The sequence below is a fragment of the Vigna unguiculata genome, chromosome 2 (assembly GCF_004118075.2).
Source record: "Vigna unguiculata cultivar IT97K-499-35 chromosome 2, ASM411807v1, whole genome shotgun sequence".
NCBI classification, from domain to species: Eukaryota; Viridiplantae; Streptophyta; class Magnoliopsida; order Fabales; family Fabaceae; genus Vigna; species Vigna unguiculata.
The window spans coordinates 15477870-15499743 of NC_040280.1; the positions used below are offsets into that span (position 1 = coordinate 15477870).

Here is a 21874-nt window from a genome sequence, read left to right on the forward strand (position 1 = left end):
GGAAATAAAATGGAATGAGGTATGTTATTCTTTAAAACCGAAGAAGACATGCGATTAATGAGATAACAGGTAGTAAGAATAGCATCACCCCAAAAATGTTCAGGAACCTCTCCATGAATTAAAAGAGTGCGAGTGGTTTCAATAAGATGTCTATTTTTACGTTCAGCTACACCATTTTGTTGAGGGGTATAAGCACAAGAAGTTTGATGCAGAATACCGTGAGAAGCCATAAATTGTTTAAAAGAATGAGAAAGATATTCACGACCATTATCATTGCACAAAACTCTAATAGAAACACCGAACTGAGTTTTAATTTCATTAAAAAAAGATTGAAAGATTTGAAATAATTTCGAACGATGTTTCATTAAAAATAACCAAGTACATTTAGAATAATCATCAATGAAAGTAACAAAATATTGAAAACCTAAAGTAGACTTAACGCGGCTAGGACCCCAAATGTCAGAGTGAACCAAGGCAAAAGGGGATGAAGCATCACGTGTGACACTACGAGAAAAGGAAGTACGACTATGCTTGCCTAATTGGCATGACTCACACCAAATGAGATAACTTGGACAAGGCAGGGACAAGCTGCTGTAACTTGGCAAGGCTTGGATGACGTAATTGAGCATGAAGAAGAGAGGGAGACTCCATAACTGCACAACCTTGTGTAGAGGGACGGAGATGATAAAGACCATGAAACTCAGCCCATCACCTGTTTCGAACTCCGATCCTGTAAACACACAGAATTGTGGGTAAAAGAAACAATACAATCAAGAGAACGAGTTAGACGACTGATGGACAACAGGTTAAAAGGAGACCCAAGAACATAAAGAACATTATCAATAGTTAAAGAAGAGAAAAGTTTAACAGTGTCAACACCATGAGATAAGACTCTAGAACCATCAGCCAGTGTAACATAAGGTAAATGATTAGGAGAGGATAAAGAAGAGAACAAAGATTTGTTACCAGTAATATGATCAGTGGCTCCTGAATCAAACATTCAAGGACCAAGAGAAGAAGATTGAATAAGACCAACAAAAGATGTACCTGTGTGAGCGATAGATGCAATGGAACTAGAAGACTCATGATCTTTATACCATTTGAGAAATTTGTTGAACATAGCAGGTGTATCAGGTGAAACAGAAGGAGGATCCCCAGTAGAGGAAGGTGGGGAAAGCTTGGTCTGAACAGCTACAGCAGAGTGAGGAGGACGTCCATGCAATGCATAACACCTGTCAATCTTGTGAGATGGCTTGCCACAATGTTCACACTCATGTAATGCATAACACTTGTCAATCTTGTGACCGAGCTTGCCACAATGTTCACACTTAGGACGCCCTTTTCCCTGTTTGCGAGGACGAGTCCAGTCATCGCGGTGAGATACCAATGCAGAAGAATCATCAACAGAAGCAGGTGTATCAGTGTTAGGTTGTTCTAGTACACGCAAAAGAGTATAGCAGGTTGAAGTTAAGGTGGGGACAACCGGGGAACCCAAAATTTGATCACGAATATGTGAATTTTTATCAGCAAGCCCGTGTAATGCTCCGAGAATGAAGAATTTGAGCGTTGTTCGATCTCCGTGGCAGGGTCAGGGGAAGGAGACAATAATTCATTGAATTCATGAAATAGAGCATGACTTTTGCCCATATAATCAGTCATAGAGTCTTGATGTTTAGAGGAAATAAGCGTTGCAAATTTAGAACAGACACCATAGAGATGTTGAGTATCATTGGTGTATAATAACTTGGCATGCTCCCAGATTTGAGCACATGTTTCGTAGGAACGAAAAAGTTGCTTTAACGAAGGATCAAAAGTACCCTTGAGAACCACACATAATTGAACATCAATGGTTTCCCAACGGTCGTTCTCAGTAGGAGTGAGAGTAGGTGCTTTCGGGACAAGATGATCAAGATACCTCTGACTCTTAAGCCATAATCGGACGTCTGATGACCATGTGGCATAATTATGGCCAGTTAACTTGTCAATGGATAAGTGTACATTAACATAGTTAGTGTAGATGGACGGGTCAGACACACCAGAAGAGTTTTCAGAATGGGAAGAGGCAGCGGAGTACGCCATGGAGGAGGCACGGCTTCAAGGTTGCCGGTCAGAATTGGCACTCCGACAACGGAGGTCCGGCGGTGGTCCGGTGGGGTCCAACAAAGGTCCGGCGGTGGCGGCGGCGGCGGTCTGGCGGAGGTCTGGCAGAGGTGGCAGCTCCAGTGGCGACGGTAGAGGCCGAGGCAACAACGACGAAAAGAAAAGATACCCATTAAGCTCTAGATACCATGTTGAGAATAAAGAAAATAGGGATTGAGATTAATCTTCCTTGTGTATAAACCATACATAGAGTAATCTATTTATAATAGAGAGAGGTACAAGTAAAAAGAGTAACTGAAAATAAAAAGATTAAATAGAAGATATTGTTTGATATTGTTGTTATCAATATCTAACAATATCTTAATAATATCAAACAATATCTAACATTTATCATAATTTAATAAAAAAATAAAAAATTAAGAGTTACTAAAATAAAAATCAATGAGAATCAAATCTTAATTAAAAGACAGTAATGAAAAAACATGTGTACAATCATTTTTCTTCCATATTCATAAAAAATGAATATAAGGAACATGTGATAAAAAATAATGTTAACTATTAAACAAATATTTCAGTGTAAAGTAATATAAAAGAATTAAAAATTGTGGGGTGGGAGGTGCCGCCCCCTGCCCTATTGAAGCTCTGTCGATGTTACTCATTATGTATTTCTAGGATTATATATTCAAAATTAGGGTTAAATATGTTTTTTGTTCCTAAACTAACGTAAAATTGGAATTCATTCATCCGAAACTTTGATACATTTTGGTCTCTATAAACTAATTAAAGCATCTTCTTTGATTTATGCTATAGATAATATTTCCTTGTATATTTTTAATTACATATATAGGAGATTTCATTATATTCTATCAAAGCCATGTTGCTCATTATGTATTTTAGTAAGTTTTTTATTTTATCCTTGCTATAATTTTATTCTTTATTATAAGTGTATATTAGCATTAATTCTAGGATTATGTATTTAAAATTAAGGTTAAATATGTTTCTTGTCCCAATTAGAATTCGTTCATCCGAAACTTTGATATATTTTGTTTCCTAAACTTTAAAGAACTATATCCATTCATTTTTAAAATTTGGAGACCAAAATATATCAAAATTTCAAACAAAGACAAATTCCAATTTTGCGTCAAAGTTCAGGGACTAAAGACATATTTAACTCTTAAAACTATCCCATAATACATAGATTTGTTTCCTTAGTGTTAAAATAAAAGGGAAAGCGACATAGGATGAATCTATAATGTATATTGAGCACATAAGGTTATACATTTATAAATAGGAAAAATACAAAGAGACGAGCCTAAGCCTTTTTCATGTAAAACTGAAATAAAATCTTATAACTAATAATATCTAATAATATTTTAACCATATTAAACGCTCCCCTTTAAGCTGGTGTATATAAATCATATACCTTCTATTTACTTTTTATTATGTGCATCCATCTTACATGAGTACAATCGTTAATAAAACTAATAAGCAATCAATAATAAAACTAATAAACAATCACCTTACAAGCCAATTTTGTAAAGTTGAGTTAGGCTTAAAATCCACTTGCTAACACTTTTAAATAAAGAAATAAAAATACGTTAAAATGAATATTTCCTAATTACTACGGAGATATTGAGAATATTTTTATTCAAATAATATGCTATTTAGAACAACAATTTATCCAAAAAATTGGTTAGAAAACATATTGTTAGTCGGTTAAACATATTCATATAACATTAAAAGTTTGACATAATGTAATGGATTGATTCCTTTTTCTAATTTTCTGTCCGTTAATGTTTTGCCTAATGGAGTTGAATGAAACAAAGTTTCAAATTCAATATAGAATTAGAACTGTTAATTCATTTTAATTTTCAATCTTGGGGACTAAAAAAAACTTTTACATTTGGGGGACTAAAATAAAATGACCTAGAAAAAGCATTTTTATAAATTTAAGGAATATGAAAAGGAATTTTTTATTTGGAATATTAAAAGAAAAAGTGACCTAAATATTTTAGGACCTAAAAACATATTTTAACCAACCAAGAAATAAATATTGCAGTTTAATGTAGAACTATTTTTAGACAGTAATGTTATGTTTGAAAATCAAAACGATGAAGAAATTATGCAAGTTAACTGGTCACTTACGATTGTGTAAAATAATTGGTTCTGAATGGAACACTCTTCCCACACCATGTCCAACAAAACGCTCCACTACACCATAGCCATATTTTTCAGCATGCTCACTGAGATCATTTTTCAAAAGAAAAGAAAATGCTTCAAAATATATATAAGCCATCAATTACAGATTGTATCATCAATTAACATACACAATTATTATATTAAGAAACTACAAAATAAGAAAAATGCATAAATAACAACTTTAACTTCAAATGAAAGTAGAAAATTCAAAGGCATATGTGGCATATGTACGTGTGTCTTTGAACTAGAATGGTTATCCTAAATGCAAGAACTTTTACCAGTTATTATTATGCAATAACACTGGTCAAATATTTAAATATAGTCTCTATTTAAACAACACTATAAATTATTTATTCTTTCTCGTAAATCTAAATCATAATTTATACATTTCGAAATACTCAATTATTACGGACTTCCATGTGTTTGATTTCTATTAGAATTGTATTTAAGTTGTTCAAAATAGGATACAACCAATATACAAAACTAAAATCAATAGGAATAAAATCTTAAGCTTCCTAAAATATATTGACAGAATAAAATCTAAAACTTCCAAAAATATCTGAACACAATTCTATGATATTTTTACTGGAGGTTTTACATTCCCGCTTTCATATTTCTTTGAGAAGTTCGAGTAAGTATTGGCTTATGAAGATTAAAATCCCCTTCTCTAGATAAGCGACCTTTATTCCAAGGAAATAATTATTTTCCTTAGTCTTTCATTTCAAAACAGTACGCCAAGTTTTTCTTTAAAGTCAATTTATTTGTTTTACAATCTTCTGTAATAATCATGTCATCCACATAGATCAATAGTAGTGTAAGTTTATCTCTAACAGAGTGTTTAATAAATAAAGTATATTCTTTTTAGCTTTGTTTATATTCTAAGTGATGACATAAGAGTGAAGTATCCACCCTCCTAGATATTGTTTGAGACAAAACCAAATGAAGAATGGAAGATGAAGTGTTGGAGATCTTGAACCAATAATGTGTTCATGTTGTTTGTCAAAATTGTGGTGCTCATTATGTATTTTAGGAAGTTTTTATTTTATCCTTGCTATAACTTTATTCTTTATTACATATGTATCGTGATATTAATACTAGCATTACATATTTAAAAACAATCCCATCATTACATGCCTTTGTTTCCTTAGAATTAGTTATTTCCTAAACTAACTAGCAAACACATGTATTTGTAGGTCCAATAGCCTCATTATTGAAATATCGAAGAAATATATTATTCTTTCTGAATTTGAGATACTATCAGAGTTCCATATCTTTCGGAGTCTTTGACCGTGTTTATCAATCCAAAAAGCTGCCTTCATTGTTGCACATCTTATCCTGATTACCACTTTTAGTGCTACATAATCCTATTGTATGGCTGAGTTTGTGAATTTTGGAATGGAAATTAGGGACAGATTCCGGACTACTGAAAAATTGCAAAAATGTTTATTTTGCTTACCGATGAAACGGAAAAAATTATCTCAAATGGTTTGAACTTATTGCATCCTAACACGAAAAGGCAAGGTCAGACACCTAAATAATAAAGCACCTGATGAAAATGATGTCAATGGTTACATAAATTAGTGATACATGCATGTTCTTTGGATCGACAAAGGAAATTTTGGAGGAAGTAGAACAAAGCTATTCTAAGGCCAAGGATGCTGCCCAAATTTATGATACAAGGGTAAAAACTATGGCTCCTGAAAAGGGAAGCAAATCAAATTACAAAGTAAGACAATCAATTTAAGTCTCTACGGATAGAATTGGATCACTATAGAGTTATAAAAGCATAGTGTTCAGAAGACTTAGCAATCCTAAAAGAGTATGTTGGACAAGATAGAGTCTATGAGTTTTTCAGAAGCTTGAATCCTGAATATGATCATGTTCGAGTCCAAACATTAGGAAAAGAGAAGGCTATAGGGATTATTAAAGTGGTAACCATTATCCAGAGTGAAGAAAGCAGGAGAGGATTGATGTTAGTTACTCCAACTACTGAAAACTCAACAATGATAGTTGAAAGAAGAACACCAATTACTTCTCATTACAGAAAAAGTTGGGTTCCAAATTTGGAGAAAGAGCATGAGAAGGTTTGTTGCACATATTGCAACAAGCCATGTCACACAAGGAAGACGCAATGAGAATTACATGGAAGACCCCAAGCAAAGAATGGGGACAAAAAGGAAGCCAAAGTAGAGAATGGGAGCATAAAAGAGACCCCAAAAGATGGGTAAGGCAAGGCAAAGCACTCATTGATAATAAACAAGGTGATAAAACTGCCTCTGTCCAACAAAAACATGAAGACATAGAAAGGGTAAAATCATTCCCTAGTAAATTGGAGAAGCTCACAAGTACTAGCTTTTCAAATATTCTGGTAAGTTTCTATTTTCTTTTGGTTTTAATGCTTTAATTCAACTTTTTACTCACTATTGGATACTAGATTGTGGAGCCATTACCCTAAATAATAAGAAATTTTCCATAGGAGCCGGGAATCTTACAATAGTAGCAGGACAATGAAAGCTCCAAATAAGCCTATCATAACCCCAAGAAGTGTCTCGCATGTCCCTAAATTGCCCACTAATTTGATTTGTTAAGAAGTGAACTTCAAGCCTAACTCAAGCCCACAAAATCGGTTTGTAAGGTAAGGTTTACTCCCATATATACTCTAAATTGGCCTTATCTCTAGTCAATGTGAGACTTTAAACACGTCCTTCTTACACCAAGGTATATACATCTCGTGCATGGCACTAGACATTAATCAGTGGTCTGATAATGATCTAATAACGGGTGGAACGATATGTCCAACAAACACAAATTTCGCTAGGATAGGCTTTAACTCATGCCTCTGATACCATGTTAAATATAATGAAAATAGGTTTGGGGTTGATTTCCCTTGTGTAGAGAATACACATAGAGTATTGTATTTATAATAAAGGAAATATGGGCTAAGCCCAAAATACAAATAAAGAATAAAAACAAAGTGGTGAAAAATAAAAGATAAAGATAAGATATCTATCTAGGATATCTAATAATCTAATTTATCTAACACTCCCCCTCAAATTGGTGCATACAAATCGTATGTACCAAGCATGTTACAAATATAATCATCGGTCCCCGTAAAGACTTAGTGAAAATATTTGCTAATTGATTACTTGAGTTAACAAATTCAGTCTTGATCTTGATGTCTCTAGATACAATCTTCTCTCGAATGAAATGATAGTCAATCTTAATGTGTTTAGTCCTCTCATGAATGACAACATTAGAACTAATATGAAAAACAACTTGATTGTCACATATAAGTGTCATTTGAGTGACGTCTCCAAATTGTAATTCTCTAAGAATTTGCTTAAGTCAAACAAACTCAGGTGGATGAGGCCATAGCTCTATATTCTGTTTATGCACTAGATCTTGCCACAACACTTTGCTTCTTGCTTTTCCAAGAAATCAAGTTACCACCAATGGAGACACAATATCCAAATGTACATCTTCTATCAAAAAGAAATTCAACGTAATTAGCATCTGAAAAACAAACAACTCTTATGGTTAACGAAACCATATAACAACCCTTTCTAGGAAATCCTTTAATGTACTTTAATATATGAATGAATGCATTCCAATGATCTTCACATGGGGAATTAAGAAATTGGCTTATCATACTGGCTAAAAAGGAAATGTCAGGACGAGTAAGTCAAAGATAATTCAATTGCTCAACTAATCTTCTATACTACTCTGGATCTAACATAGGCTCCCCCTGAATTCATCAATCCAGTTTCCTCCAAAAAATCCAATGCTTTCTTCCTTTGAGATATAACAACACCATCGTTAGATTGTGCCACTTCAATACCCAAGAAATATCTGAGTTTGCCAAGATCTTTGGTTTGAAAAGGGTGACAAAACCCACAAGTTTCAGGATTGGAACCGAACTCTGATACCATGTTAAGAAGTAGTTTTAAGTCTAACTTAACCCCACAAAATCGGCTTATAAAGAGAGGTTTGCACCTACATATATACTCTAAATTGGTTTTATCTTTAGTTGAAGTGGAACTTACAACATGAATTCTATACAAAAACCTACAAAAGATCTTGAGTGGACACACGAGATACTAATCAAGTCATTATCTAATTTTTCCTTAATAAAATGTTTGTCCACCTCAATGTTCGTCCCAATTTATTTTCAAGTCTTTTAATACAATCTTCAGCCATAGAAATTCACGTATTCCTTGGGATATTACTCGAAATTTTGCTTCAACACTTGATCTAGCTACTACATTTTGTTTTTCAGTTTTCTAAGTCACTAGGTTTCCACCAAGGAAGGTTTAGTATCAAATAATTGATCTCCTATCCACAATTGGCCCACATAATATGCATTCGTATATGCTTCAAAACATACACGCTTGTTTCGCTTAGGGCCAAGGGTTGCACATATGAATGCAGACTGTGTAAGGTCAGTTGTGGAACTTAGGGGACCAAAAAACATAATGCAGTAGTCAGATCAAGCACTGAAGTATAATTTGACTAGTGGCCTAAGGAATATGTGAACTTCTATGGTTGAAGACTATATTGGAAGACCTAAAGATAAAGTAGAATGAACAAATGAGATTATATTGTGATACTAAATCTACAAGTAGTATAATCGACAACCTAGTGCAACATGATAGAACTAAACATATTATGTCGGACAAACATTTTATCAAGGAACAGCAAAATAGTGGCTTGATTTTCATGCCATGTGTCTACTCAAAATCAACTTGCAAACATACTCCCAAAAAGGTTGTAATGCATTAACTTTGAAAGAATTATATTCAAGAGGGAAATGAAGAACACTAACCAGCTTGAGAGATAGTGTTGCTTAGGAAGTTTTTTATTTTATTCGTGTTATGATTTCATTATTTATAAGTGTATCTTGCTATTAATAACATGATTATGTACTTAAAAACGATCCCATATGGGGATTTGTTTCCTTAGAATTAGCTCTCTAATTGCTAAAATAACAAGTAGACACATGTTTTTATCGTTATAATGGCCTCGTTGTTGAAATATAGAAGAAATATATTACTCTTTCTAAATTTGAGATGGTTTGTTTAGTGTTTTTTAAGATTTTAATTTGTTCCAAGTCCTTCTATCTTGATCCAATCGTTATATAAGTTAGAAAGCCATTGGTTATGTTCTGATCAGTGTGGTTTAGTTACATTTTAATAGATTAAAATGTGTTTTAATCTATTGAAATGTTCTTAGATTTTCTAGAAAAAATAAAGAACATTTGAATCGTTAAATCACTTAAAAAGAAAAATGTTGTTTACTTGGCTCTATTGTAATCGATTAAAATGAGTTTAATGCAATAAAATCATTTAAAACTAATACTTCAGTGATTTTAACATATTAAAATATTATTTTAACATATTAAAACCCATACATCTTGAATCTAAGTTCAATTTTAATCTATTAAAACCATCAAGTTTTCCTATATATCTCCTTTCTTAACAAAATTACACCAAACCAATTTCATTCACTTAGAAAAAACTTTATATTCGATAAAGACCTTGACTTGAGATTAGCAACACTTCTTGGAGTTGTCTTGCTTTCTTCTTGTGATTAAAGTCTATGATTCAAGAAGGACACTTTGTGCGATCACCTTAATCTTTCTTGTACATTGTGCTCAATCTTTTTACAGGTGATCTTGTTCTTGTATTGCTTAGTTTTCATCTCTGGTTGTCTGCTTGGATAGGGCTTCCAAGCTGATCTTGTGATAGGGTTTCACAACCAGGTCGACCTAAAGTCTTGTAGGGTTTAAGATCTAAGTCCTTAGGTGTTTTTCTTGTTTTTTAGAGACAGTAACATCTTGAAAGATTAGTGGATTGGCTTAGTTTGGATATAATATAACTCTCTTTAAGAGTGAACCAATATAAATCTTGGTGTATCTCTCTCTCCATACACTTGTCATATCGCCTATCACTCGACATATATGTTGCATCTTAAGAAATATTCAAATTACTCTCTAACTTTTGCCAAAAGCTTATCCACATTATGTGAAATCAATCAATTAATTAAAAATGGGACATACTATTTCAAAAGTTAGTGATAGTTCAATTGAATCCCCCTCTTGAATTCAGTCTTCGGTTTTAAGGAAACCATTGCTTTTGTACATCTCCCAAACCATATTCTTCAAGGTCAAAGTTATGTAGTAGACTCATGATTTTAGACGAGTTTGCCCGAGCTTACTGAAAAATGAGTTAACCATTTCAATGGTGAAGAATGGAAACTCATTTGAGTTTGCAGGTTGACTCATGATTTTGGTTATCATGCTTGTAGGTGTTTTTTCCAATATGATGAATAATTTACCTGATTTTCTTTCCAATTTTCCTAAAAAGAGCACCATCCCTGCACGCAGCTATTCCCTTCTCCAAACACTCTTCAGTTACCTTCCAACACATAAATCATCTACTCAACGAAAGATTTAAATAAATGAAGTATAATTCTATTGATGAAAAAAAACAAACAGATAAAGAAAGTGATATATGGTGAATAATAGTGTTGCCCATACTATCACAGTAAAATTAGTAATACAACAAACTTTATTTTCTCCCATAATCAACGGATAATTAGTTACCTTGACAAAAGTTTTCAGTTCATCGCTGACTTCCCCACAAAAAAATGTTTTTGATGTGTCTCCATGATATCCCTATTGCATATAGAAGGGTATTAATTTCATATAACCATAGAAGGGCTTTCATTACATTAATCATTAACACTAAAAGCAGTAAACATCATAGAAAGAATATAGGTAACCAACATCCAAATTCCAATAAACTAAACCACACAGATAATCTGTTTGACAAAACAACGTAAACTACCATACTGAACATAAAATAAATTCAAAAAATAAAATTTAATGAGCCTAAATTATCATGCGAAATTACAACCACGAATAACATGAATACCTTTTTACAGGAACATGGTAATAAATTCCTACTCCCTCAGTGTCTACCTAGCTTTTTAACCACGTTATAAACAAAAGTGTAAATTACACTAACAATGATACAATATATATTAGAGGTACCTGCAATCACAGAATGAAAATAAAAGAATTAAGAGAAAGGAAGCCAAGTTTCCAGATAGCAGAGCTCTCCCTGGCGATAGAGGAATCACTTTGCTCCAAATATCCACACTTGAAAAGGAGTTAGCTATCAGAGGAAAAAGATCTTTATTGAACTAATTCAACGTAAATCAATTCAAGAAGATATATACAGAGAACTCTACCCCTAGAGTAAAGATTACAATGATTTATAGTATCTTAGAGTACCACACCTGTAATAACTACAATATCTACTGGCAACTCAACAAAAACATTTCTCCTCACTCAACATCCAGCAACAGATCCCAAGAATGATGTCAACATTCCCCCAAAGGGAAAAGACCAACCCCACTCCCCTTAATCTACCATTCTTAAAATACTGCTCTACTAATTGTTTTTAGGCTTACAACTATAGACCTGTCCAACAGAATTAGCGTTGTCCTCAAAGCTGAAACCCAGAAACATAGCATGAATGGTTGTTGCAGACCCCTAAGTGGCTTCCTTGAAAAGTGAGATTCAACAATGTTGAGCTATTGAGGTGTCATTCTCGTACTCATACCCCAAATGGGCAAGCTCTCTCAAGAAAAGACTTCAGAAATATAAGAGTAGATAATGAATTTGAGAATGTAAATTTCCCTCTCTTAGAATCTCATATTTATATAACTTTGGATATATCAGATACAATGTATGAGAGGAAAGATAAGAGAATTTGAAAAGATATAGTTGGAACTAGGTCTAGCACGAAGCACACAGCACCTTTACAATAAATTTTACTTAAGACTATTTATTCTAATACTATTCAATCTGGAGCATATAACTTGTATGTGCCACTGCCATTCTTCTGCTGCCATTCTTCACCATTCTTCCCTTCTCTTCCCGATCATGGTTTTTGCTTTTGGGTCCGAATTTTTCGCCACAACCGCTACACCACCGCCACCCGCCATGCAAAAAGTGGCCGCCATGGGCCGCCATGAAAAAACCGATTCGCCTCCGCCTTGTTGTGGCGGAAGGCTGGGAAACCGTTACCGGTTTCCGCCATAGCACCGCCATGGCCGAAATTTAATAACACTGTACAAAAATATTAGAAAGTGAGTTTAAGCATAATTGATACGTAGAAAACCAGCTTGTAAGGTGAGAAATATCATCATTTATATATTGTAATTTGGCCTTATTTATAATTCATGTGGAATCTCTAACACACCCTCTCACTCTGAAGCAAATACATCTAACAGCCCTATAGTGGGTAGCACAATAGGCTCAACAAACCTTGCTAGAATAGGATTTGATTTGATACCAACGTGAGATATATAAAAGAATAGATAATGAATTTGAGTGTGAATTCCCTCTCTAAGTATCACATACTTACAATAATTTTGCATACATCAAATACAATTTATGAAAGAGATGAGAAGAGAATCTGAAAAGATATATCTAGAAACTTGGTATAGCACAAAGCACTCAACACCTTTACAATAAATTCTATATAAGACTTTATTCTAACAAAAATTACTAATGTCTAACACCCCTCATGCCAAGCCATGAACATCTCGTGGGTCGGACTAGAAATTTGTGGGTACTCTGATAGCGAACCGATACCCCAATAAATATCGCTAGGATAAGCTCTAATACCATATTAACAAGTGGACTTTAAGCTTAACTCACCTCTACAAAACCCGCTAGATAAGGGAAGGTTCAGGTGCAAGTTCAAATGTCACATTTGGAAGCTTAAGAGGCTCATCTTCCTCTCTTAAATTCTCTCCTGAAGATGAAGTTGCTTGAAGTAGTTCTCTTCTTCAATGAAGGTGACATCTCATGACACAATTTTTTGGTGGTGGGTGATAACTTCTATATCCCTTTTGTGTGGTTGAGTATCGAAGAAAAAACAAATTTGATAGCCCTAGTATCCAAAGTTCCCCTTCCATTACTATGAACATGCACAAAGGATATACACCCACATAATCTAGGTTGGGGTTTATTGGAGGGTCCATGTATGGGTACAACGAGGATTGGACTTCCATGGGACTCTTAAGTCTTAAGATTTTAGAGGGCAATCCATTGATGGGATAACTGGCAGTAAGAAGAGCTTGCCCCCGAAATTTCTTAGAAACATGATATTGAAAAAGTAGAGCTCCAGTTAGTTCTAGTAAGTGACCTTTTTTCTTTTAGCAATCCCATTTTGTTGAAGTGTGTTGACGCATGATGACTCATGGATTATTGTTAACCCAACTTTCATGCTCTCATTTTGTGGATTATTGCATTTCCTTAGGATATTTATTTCATTATTCTTTCATGTTTAGCTTGGTTTTGCAATTTCTAGGAAATTTAAGAGTTGTAGTAAATATAGTTTAAGATACATGTCTTTCAGCTAAAACTCAAATTATTCATGCTTTGACCTTCACTGATTGTTTGGCTCATAACTTCTTCCATAGATATTCAATTGAGCTGAAACTTGATGCGTTGGATTCTTCCATAGATGTTTAACAGCTTTAATAGCTTTAATAATGGGTTGAAATTCTCAGTTTATAGCTTTCCAAGTTCACATTTCACGTACTTCAATGCATTACAATTGCTTTAATCTTTAGTCTTAAAGTCCACTTGTTAAATTCTTAAATAGTGAAGGGAAAATAGATTTTACAACTTGAAATAAAGGATGTATCAATCAACAATGGTATAGTTGAGCTTTCTCCTCATTGGTCATGATGGAGTCAGATATGAGGGAGTGGCCATTGATAGGCTGATTAGGATCCTCCATGTAGTAAAGGTCTATTCATTCTCTAACATGTCCAATTATTGTCCCCAAGTTCTTGTCCGATCAAATACAAGAGTTGTTATGGAAAACAACTTATTACATAAAAGATCTTCTGTGAGTTTTCATACAAAAATAAGATTAGTGGACAATTTAGGGACATGAAGGACACTTCTTAAGGTTATGAATGGGCTTATTTAGACCTCTCCAGTCCTACTCCCATTATAAGACTTCCATATGGTGTAGAAAATTTCTTACTTCTAGGACAGACTATATATGGAGAAGTACTTGGTTTTTATTAGAAAGTGACTTTAAGCCTAACATCCTCACAAAATCGGCTTGTAAGGTGAGGATTTTCCCTACTTATATATTTTAGTTAGCCTTATATGTATCAATGTGAGATCTCCAACATACTCCCCTGATGCCGAAGCATCAACTTCTCGTGCGTAGATATTTATGAGTGATTCAATAGTGACCCAATAGTAGGTGACATGATAGACCCAACAAATATCGCTATGATAGGTTATAGTACTATTAGGAAATTAAATGTTTATGTAAGGAAAAGGAAAACAAATAGTTAGTTGGTTGGTTAGGAGGTTTGGATGTTATAGTCTTCTTAATGGGAAGACTATATATAGGTATGGTTGGGCTTTATAGAGTGTTCATGCTTTTGCATGTTTGACAAGGTGGACAGGATTAGTAGTATCCTATGTGAAGAGAAACAGTTTCCTTTGATTGTTTTCTTGTCTTTTGGTAGTGATGAGATAAAGGAAGCATATTCAGTGTTGTGTGTGTGTGTGTCACTTGTGTTTTTGGGTTTGTAAACCACAAGTATTAGGTTCTTTCAATCAAGAAACCTAACACATACAATATTAGAAAAAGAGTTCAAACCTAACTCATCTTCACAAAGCAGCTTGTAAGGTGAGGATTGTCTATACTTATATATTTAAATTGGCTTTATTCTAGCCGATGTGAGATCTCCAACAATAGATAATGTATGACAGACATTTGCACTTAGAAAAACAAAATAACAAATTTGAGAGAATGGAAGGCAAGTTTTCAGTGAGCAAAGCTTTCCCAAGCAAGAGAGGAATCTATTTGAACCAAATATCCACTAATAGATTCCTCAGGATGATCTTAACATTTTCACAAAGGGAAAGTATACCCAACCCCACTCGTCTCTTACAAAATGAAACATTCCCCTAATATCCCTCCTCTACTAACTAAACTCTAACAACTATACCTCTAAACAATGAATCCTGCTTTTTATTCTTGGGCCTAAGACTATAGACCTGAATGGGCTTACTCTACTTAGAAGAATGAATTTTATCAAACACAATGAAGGTTTTAGATTGGATACAATACTCTTCTTTCTTCTATGCCTACACTAATCCCCTTAACTTTTATTAAAAACTTTACACCAAGTACTCCAATAAGGGAGGTTGTTTTTAGCCTATAAAAACCATGAACTCCTATTATTCATGTAAGAAAACTAACCATGCTTCCTTGTTGATAATTCTTTGAAAGTAGACTTTATGTCTAACTCAACCTCACAAGAAAACACCTTCTAAGGTGAAATTTTCACTCACCTATATATTATAATTTGGTCATGTCTCTAGTTGGTGTGCAATCTCCAACACCCATCTCTCACACTACGGATTAGACATCTCAAACATGGAAATAGAGGATCTAATAGTGGGTGGCATGATAGGCCTAATAAATCTTGCCAGAACAGGATCTAATTAAATTTAGAAAGTGAACATTAAATATGACTCAACCTTACAAAACTAGCTTGTAAGTTGACGTTTGCACTCATCTATAAATTACAATTTGGTTGTACTATAGTCAGTGTGAGATCTCCAACAATAATCATTATCAACAAGATGCTTATTTTAGCTTTAGTCAACACTTCCGATGCATGTTTATCCATAATCAAGGAATATTTTCCTTCCTATCAAAGGGTGTTTGCATGGGAAGAAATTAATATAAATAAGCTAAAACCAACTTCATGTACAAGAGCAACCCTAATAACTAAACATTCTAGCTGCATGCACCAATAATAATACAAAAGACGGGAAAAGGATGAAAGAGAATTCTAGGAGGATGAAAATGTAATTTATAATAAAACTCCAAATAGTTGTGTAAATAACAAACATCATCATAACACCTATACTTACAACTAAATAAAATTTTAGAAAGAAAGAAGCATACATCCAGGTAGACTGTCACATCAATGTTAATAATATCACCATTCTGCAAAAAGTGACGAATATCAGTAGTTATGAAAAGAATGGATGCAAAAGGGAAAGTTAGAAATAATAATAATAATAATATAGGTTTGACAAACCTGTAACTGTCGAGAATCAGGTATTCCATGGCACATGCACTCATTAACTGATGTGCACACACTTTTCGGAAATCCACCATAGCCAAGGGGAGAGGGATAAGCACCAGCATCAATTATCATCTGGTGTACTTCTTTATCAATCTCATTAGTTGTTATAGAAGGCTGACAGTTTAAACTAAGATTAAGTTAGATTAAAATAGCAGGTCAAAGTAGATTATCATACCAATTACCAAACCCAAAATATAAAACATTGGGTAATAAATAAAATTTAATGAATGTTGTGGACAAAAAGCCCATTACAGTTTTAAATAAGCTATAAACATTCACTGCCAAAAAGTGTCCTTTAATTGACCAAACTTTTAACATTGCTTATGGTTGGTGCATCTTACAGATAAGTGAGTCCTATGTGTTACAAAACAAAGTAGGCAGAGAACAATAATTGGGAAATAATTTTCTTGATTATTTGAAGAATAATACATAGGTATTTAAGAAGGAAAAAATATCCTAATTAGGGAAATAAATCTCCTGAAATAAAAATCCTAAATCACGAGCAAATCTACCAAATAACTCCTTTATCCCAATCCCTTAATTTTATGGATTTCAAATAATCTTATATTTATTGTACAATAAATATATACATATATTCTAACACATCCCCTTAAATTGAGGGATAGATATTTGTCATTCCCACCTTGCTTATGAGATTGTGGAAGATTGAGCTATCAACGCTTTCCTTGTCTTGAACTTGATAGTTGGTATTTGATAATTTTTTTTGTTTAGGATACTTAGATGTAAATAGGTATTTAAGTTTTGTTTATCACTCATGCGTTATGACTAGGTTGACAAGCTTTCTTTCCGATGGTTTATGTTGCACCTAAGTTTGACCAAGTCTTTTAAAGTGTGACCTGTCCCTTAATCTTTTCAATTATTTATATTATTCATACGGGTACATATGTAATATTTATGTAGGAGTTGGGTGTATCATCTGTATTACAATCCCACAATTTATGATTTTGTAAGCCCTCATAATCCCAACCAAAAACTCAATTTTGACTACCTCAATGAAATTTCAAAACTTCTTCATTCCACTGTCAATAGAAAAATAAACAAAATGTGGATTAAAACTTATCAGTTTGCAAGAAGCAACTGGTTTACAAAATAACCCTTAAAGAGATCCCTGAAAACTAATTTTCATTGTGAATGATTGATTCACTTGCCAAAAGCAGGTTAAATTTGAAAAAATAGCAGTCATTTTGCAGCGACCACCATTGAAACTTCCATCATCTCCAAATTGCTAGTTACCATTTTCACCCATGACCTACCATCAAGATAAACAAAAACATATGCCACCAAATTCACCCACTGGTCTTTCACACTAACTAGACAACTATCTCTATTAACCAAAAGTCATTAATAATTGGTCACTAATTCCGACATAGGGAGAAAAAGTACTTTTGATGATCACCACCAGTGTCTAAGTGTAAGAAGAAAACACAGCCAATGCCCCTCATATCAAATCTAATAAAACAAATCCCAACACATGGTAAAGGTACTATACTAAGAAATTTGTCTAGAAAAGCAGAAATGAAAGAGAATAATTAAAAAATTATCAATGACCACTGAGAAAGCATCCAACAGGTAAATAAATGACTTAGGAAGTATGCTTGAAGCAGGAAACTTTACCCTAACCAAAGTTCCTGCATGGTTTAACACACGTGCTGCAAGCTCACATGCAGCCCTCATTTTAGCTATGCCTTCAGAATCATGAATTTGATGCTCACTTGCAATTTCTGGAAGTATATTTGTACCAACATAAGGAGGACTTAGTATGTGATCAGGGACAGGGAGACCTGGAGACACTCGCCCGCGCTTTAATGGAGGCCTTTTCTTGAACTTTGTCACAACTCGAAGTTCACGCTCTCTTCATACGACCAAACAACAAGTAAGAATCTTTAATAAAGTTGCATCAACTTTTTCTACTTCTAAATAGAAATAAACCCTTTTTTTGGAAATCAAAATGCAAATGCAAGAGTAAAGAAGTTCAAAAACCTTTTTTCAGAACAAAACACTTTTATATTGCTTATCAAAGAAGAAAGGGAGGAAAGAATAAATAGATGATTTGATATCTATTCCTTAGATTCTAAGACCTAAATGAGAGAACACTTACTAGACATGAAGCACTTATGAGAAAGACCAAAGGAAAAAAATGTACAACATTGATATCTCTAAATTTTTTTCATAAAAGGAAGATATCTAAACAATTGTATTTCTCATTTACAGCATACCATGCAATTACAATTCAACCTACAATAAATAAAATACAAATTCGGACTATCAAATGTTGGTCCTGCTGAGCAAGATTTGATGAATCCAACTTTCCTTGAAGATTGAAGACTTAGATGTGTTTAGGGAGCGTGTTGTGTTGATTAGGACTGTATTTAAGTTTCTCTTTTTGAGTAGTTTGATCTTACAATTATTATTAGAAAGCTATTTTAACTCATTTTAGAACTTATCTTGGAGATAGGAAGCTTTTGATTTATTAAAATATATTTGTAATCTATTAAAATGGTCTTATATGAGTCTGAATTGATTTCAGAGAGCATTTTAATCGATTAGATATTTGTTTTAATCGATTAAGATTACTCCATAAGTAATTGTGGGTGACTTTTTTAATCTATTAAAACAAGTTTTTAATAAATTAATCTTGTTTGTGCTTTCAAATGAATTTGAGCTACTCTATTCCAATATATTAAAACCCGCTCAGTTTAATCCATTAACTTCACTAGTAAGTGAAATTAACGTATTAAAATGCAATTTTAATATATTAAAATTGCCAGTTTAAAATCTATGTAGCTCTCTTATTCTAAAACCTTTTAACATGACTTTTGAACTTACATTTCTACTATTGAGAGAGTTATTATTGGGCTAATACACGTTTCTTGGAGCTTTCTTAGTGTGATTTTCAAGATCATTCTCTCATTGTAAGAGAGAAACATAGCATTTCACCTCGATTTCCTTCTACTACTATGCTTGTTGTGTTTCAAGTGAATTTTTTTCATTGTATATTTTGGTTTTTGTCTTGTGTTGTTGTTTCTAGATAGGGATTCCAAGTCACAATCCAGGAATAGGGGGTCTGTTACTAGGTTAGAAATTAAATCTTGTGGGGTTCAAGAGTTTATTTCTTGTACTGTTTGTATTGGTAGTGTGTTTGCAATACATTGTCATGGTGTGAGCTTGGCTGGTGTGGCTGGACAACTAGATGTAGCTCATGCATAAAGTGAACTAGTACAAAAACCAGTGCATTTGTTTTTCCCTCTCTCTTTATTGTTGTTTTTGCGAATTATACTTGTTATTGAGTGTTCTTGGTTCTGAAAAAGTTTAGTAAAAGCAACTAAATCTTAAAATTAATTGGACTAATAAAGTTTTATTCTAAAGCTTTTGAAAAGTCTATGATAGTTCAATTCACCCCCTCTTGAACTCAACCCTTTATTCTAACAACAAATACCTCCATAGAGGAGAAGTTCTATTTCAAGAATTTAACTACCCAAATATTGTATACTCCACATAATAACAACTAAACATCCAGTACATCCAATAACTTGTTATTCTATTTTAGCTCTCCAGCTTTCAAAAGGGTTTTCAGTTTCATTTGTAATAAATAGAATATAATTAATCAGTTTGCTGACCCCTATAAAGCCAAAATCTCAAATATGCACATAGCCAATCAAATTTTAAATATACATTTTGGAATTTTCATTCGTGGTGACCAGCGCCACCACGTCAGGCTGCGAGTGGGGACTCTGTCAGCCACACTCGCAACAACAATTTAAAACCTAAAACACCAAACAAAAATTAAAAACTCTGAACCCTCTCATGCTCTCCAAATCCAGATCATTACCTTACCTTTTGAACTGAAACGTCCAAATTCAATCCGCTAAAATACTATAAAAACAATAGCATCATTCCACCACGGTATAGAATATTGTTACCTTCTGATATTCATTGCCTCCTCCAGCCCCGAAACCTTCTTCGCGAAAACCACGAACTGTTTTCTCGAGAGTGAATGGTTTCCTGCAACACACCGCAAAAGCATTCGAATAAGGATGAATATTTTTCATTTAATAGTTTATATATTTGTGGTTCTGAAGAAATAAGGATGAATAGAGTTGCAATTGACGAACCACAAAGGGAAAAAGAACGCGAGAGTGTAAGCGGAGAGCCAATAAAGGATGACGAAGACGGTAAAGCTTCGCCATGAAAGGGTGTTATTGGGATTTTTGGAAATGGGTTGTGAGCAAGAGGAGCAGTGAGCGCCATATTCGAAGCAGAGGAGTATGTGTGAGGCTTGGTTAGAGGATAACGGAATTCGAATCTTCGGGGGATTTTGAGGTTTAAGAATGTTTTTGTCCCGTCTAAATAATATTTTATTTTTGGTAAATTTGTAAATTTTGTATATCTTAATTTTGTTCTTTGTAGTTTGTTTTTAAGTATTAAATAAGTGAAAAAATGTTCCACTAACATGTATGGATCTATAAAAAGAAAAGTATAGGTTTTTAATAACTATTTATATTTTTCTTTTAGTTTTCAATAAAGTTTTTTTTATTTTGATTTTTATAAAATTTTTAGAGTAGACAGCTAACTTTAATAATAAGTATTAATTTATTTTTGTTTTCAATATAATAAAAAATAATAGTCTTAATTTACAAACATTAATTTTATTAATTTTATTTGAATTTCACTATTAGTTGAGGCATTTAAGTTTTCTGTCTTTATTAATTGTAATTAATGTTAATTTGAAAAAAAATTAAGATTTAATTATGTCCTTAATTCCCATTTTAAAATAAACCTCTAAAGAATATATTTATCTTTTATTTTCTAGTATGTAAATTTAAAGTATATACTAAGTCACTTTTGAAATAAAAATACTAAGTCAATTTTGAAATAAAAACGCTTGTTTAGTTACTTTCATTTTTTTTTATTATCGTATTTATATGTATTCGATCCAACAAATATGCTAAGTAATATCCAATTAGGAGTGACAAAGTTAATATTTCATCATTTTAGATTTGACTGAGGGCTTTTTTTTCCATTTTTTTTGGTAGCTAGAATTCATACCGGTGCTTTTTCTTTTTAGCAAATGACATTACTTGCTTACAATTAACATAATTGTTTGATATACAGAAACAATATTTCAAACCAGAAAAGAAAAGGTGAGGACAACATATGCTTGGTTTTTCAATCAAATCTTAAAGACACAAATAAGAAAGTTGTGGAGAACATATACATGATTACATAGTTATATTTGTCTGCAGAGTTGAACGTGAAATTTAAAATCCACCAAAACATTGCAACTTTCATGAATAGGGCCAAGGTTAAATTCCCATATGTTTATCAAATGGTGAAACAAAGGAATTTG

At 33.2% G+C, this 21874-nt stretch overlaps 1 protein-coding gene across 2 annotated transcripts in view; it reads right to left on the minus strand.

Moving 5' to 3' along the window:
• The window catches only part of LOC114174266 (methionine aminopeptidase 1B, chloroplastic), a 29658-nt gene extending 8806 nt beyond the window's left edge, over positions 1–20852 (minus strand). For both annotated transcript variants that reach the window (XM_028059078.1, XM_028059077.1), the window contains exons 1-8: positions 20640–20852; positions 20448–20529; positions 18142–18379; positions 16459–16620; positions 16323–16364; positions 10901–10972; positions 10633–10712; positions 4246–4343 (exon numbers count right to left, since the gene is read on the minus strand). In XM_028059078.1, coding sequence (XP_027914879.1) covers positions 4246–4343; positions 10633–10712; positions 10901–10972; positions 16323–16364; positions 16459–16620; positions 18142–18379; positions 20448–20529; positions 20640–20775 — 910 coding nt within the window. In that variant the 5' untranslated portion in view covers positions 20776–20852. The remainder of the gene's footprint in view (positions 1–4245; positions 4344–10632; positions 10713–10900; positions 10973–16322; positions 16365–16458; positions 16621–18141; positions 18380–20447; positions 20530–20639) is intronic.
• Positions 20853–21874: the final 1022 nt, after the last annotated feature.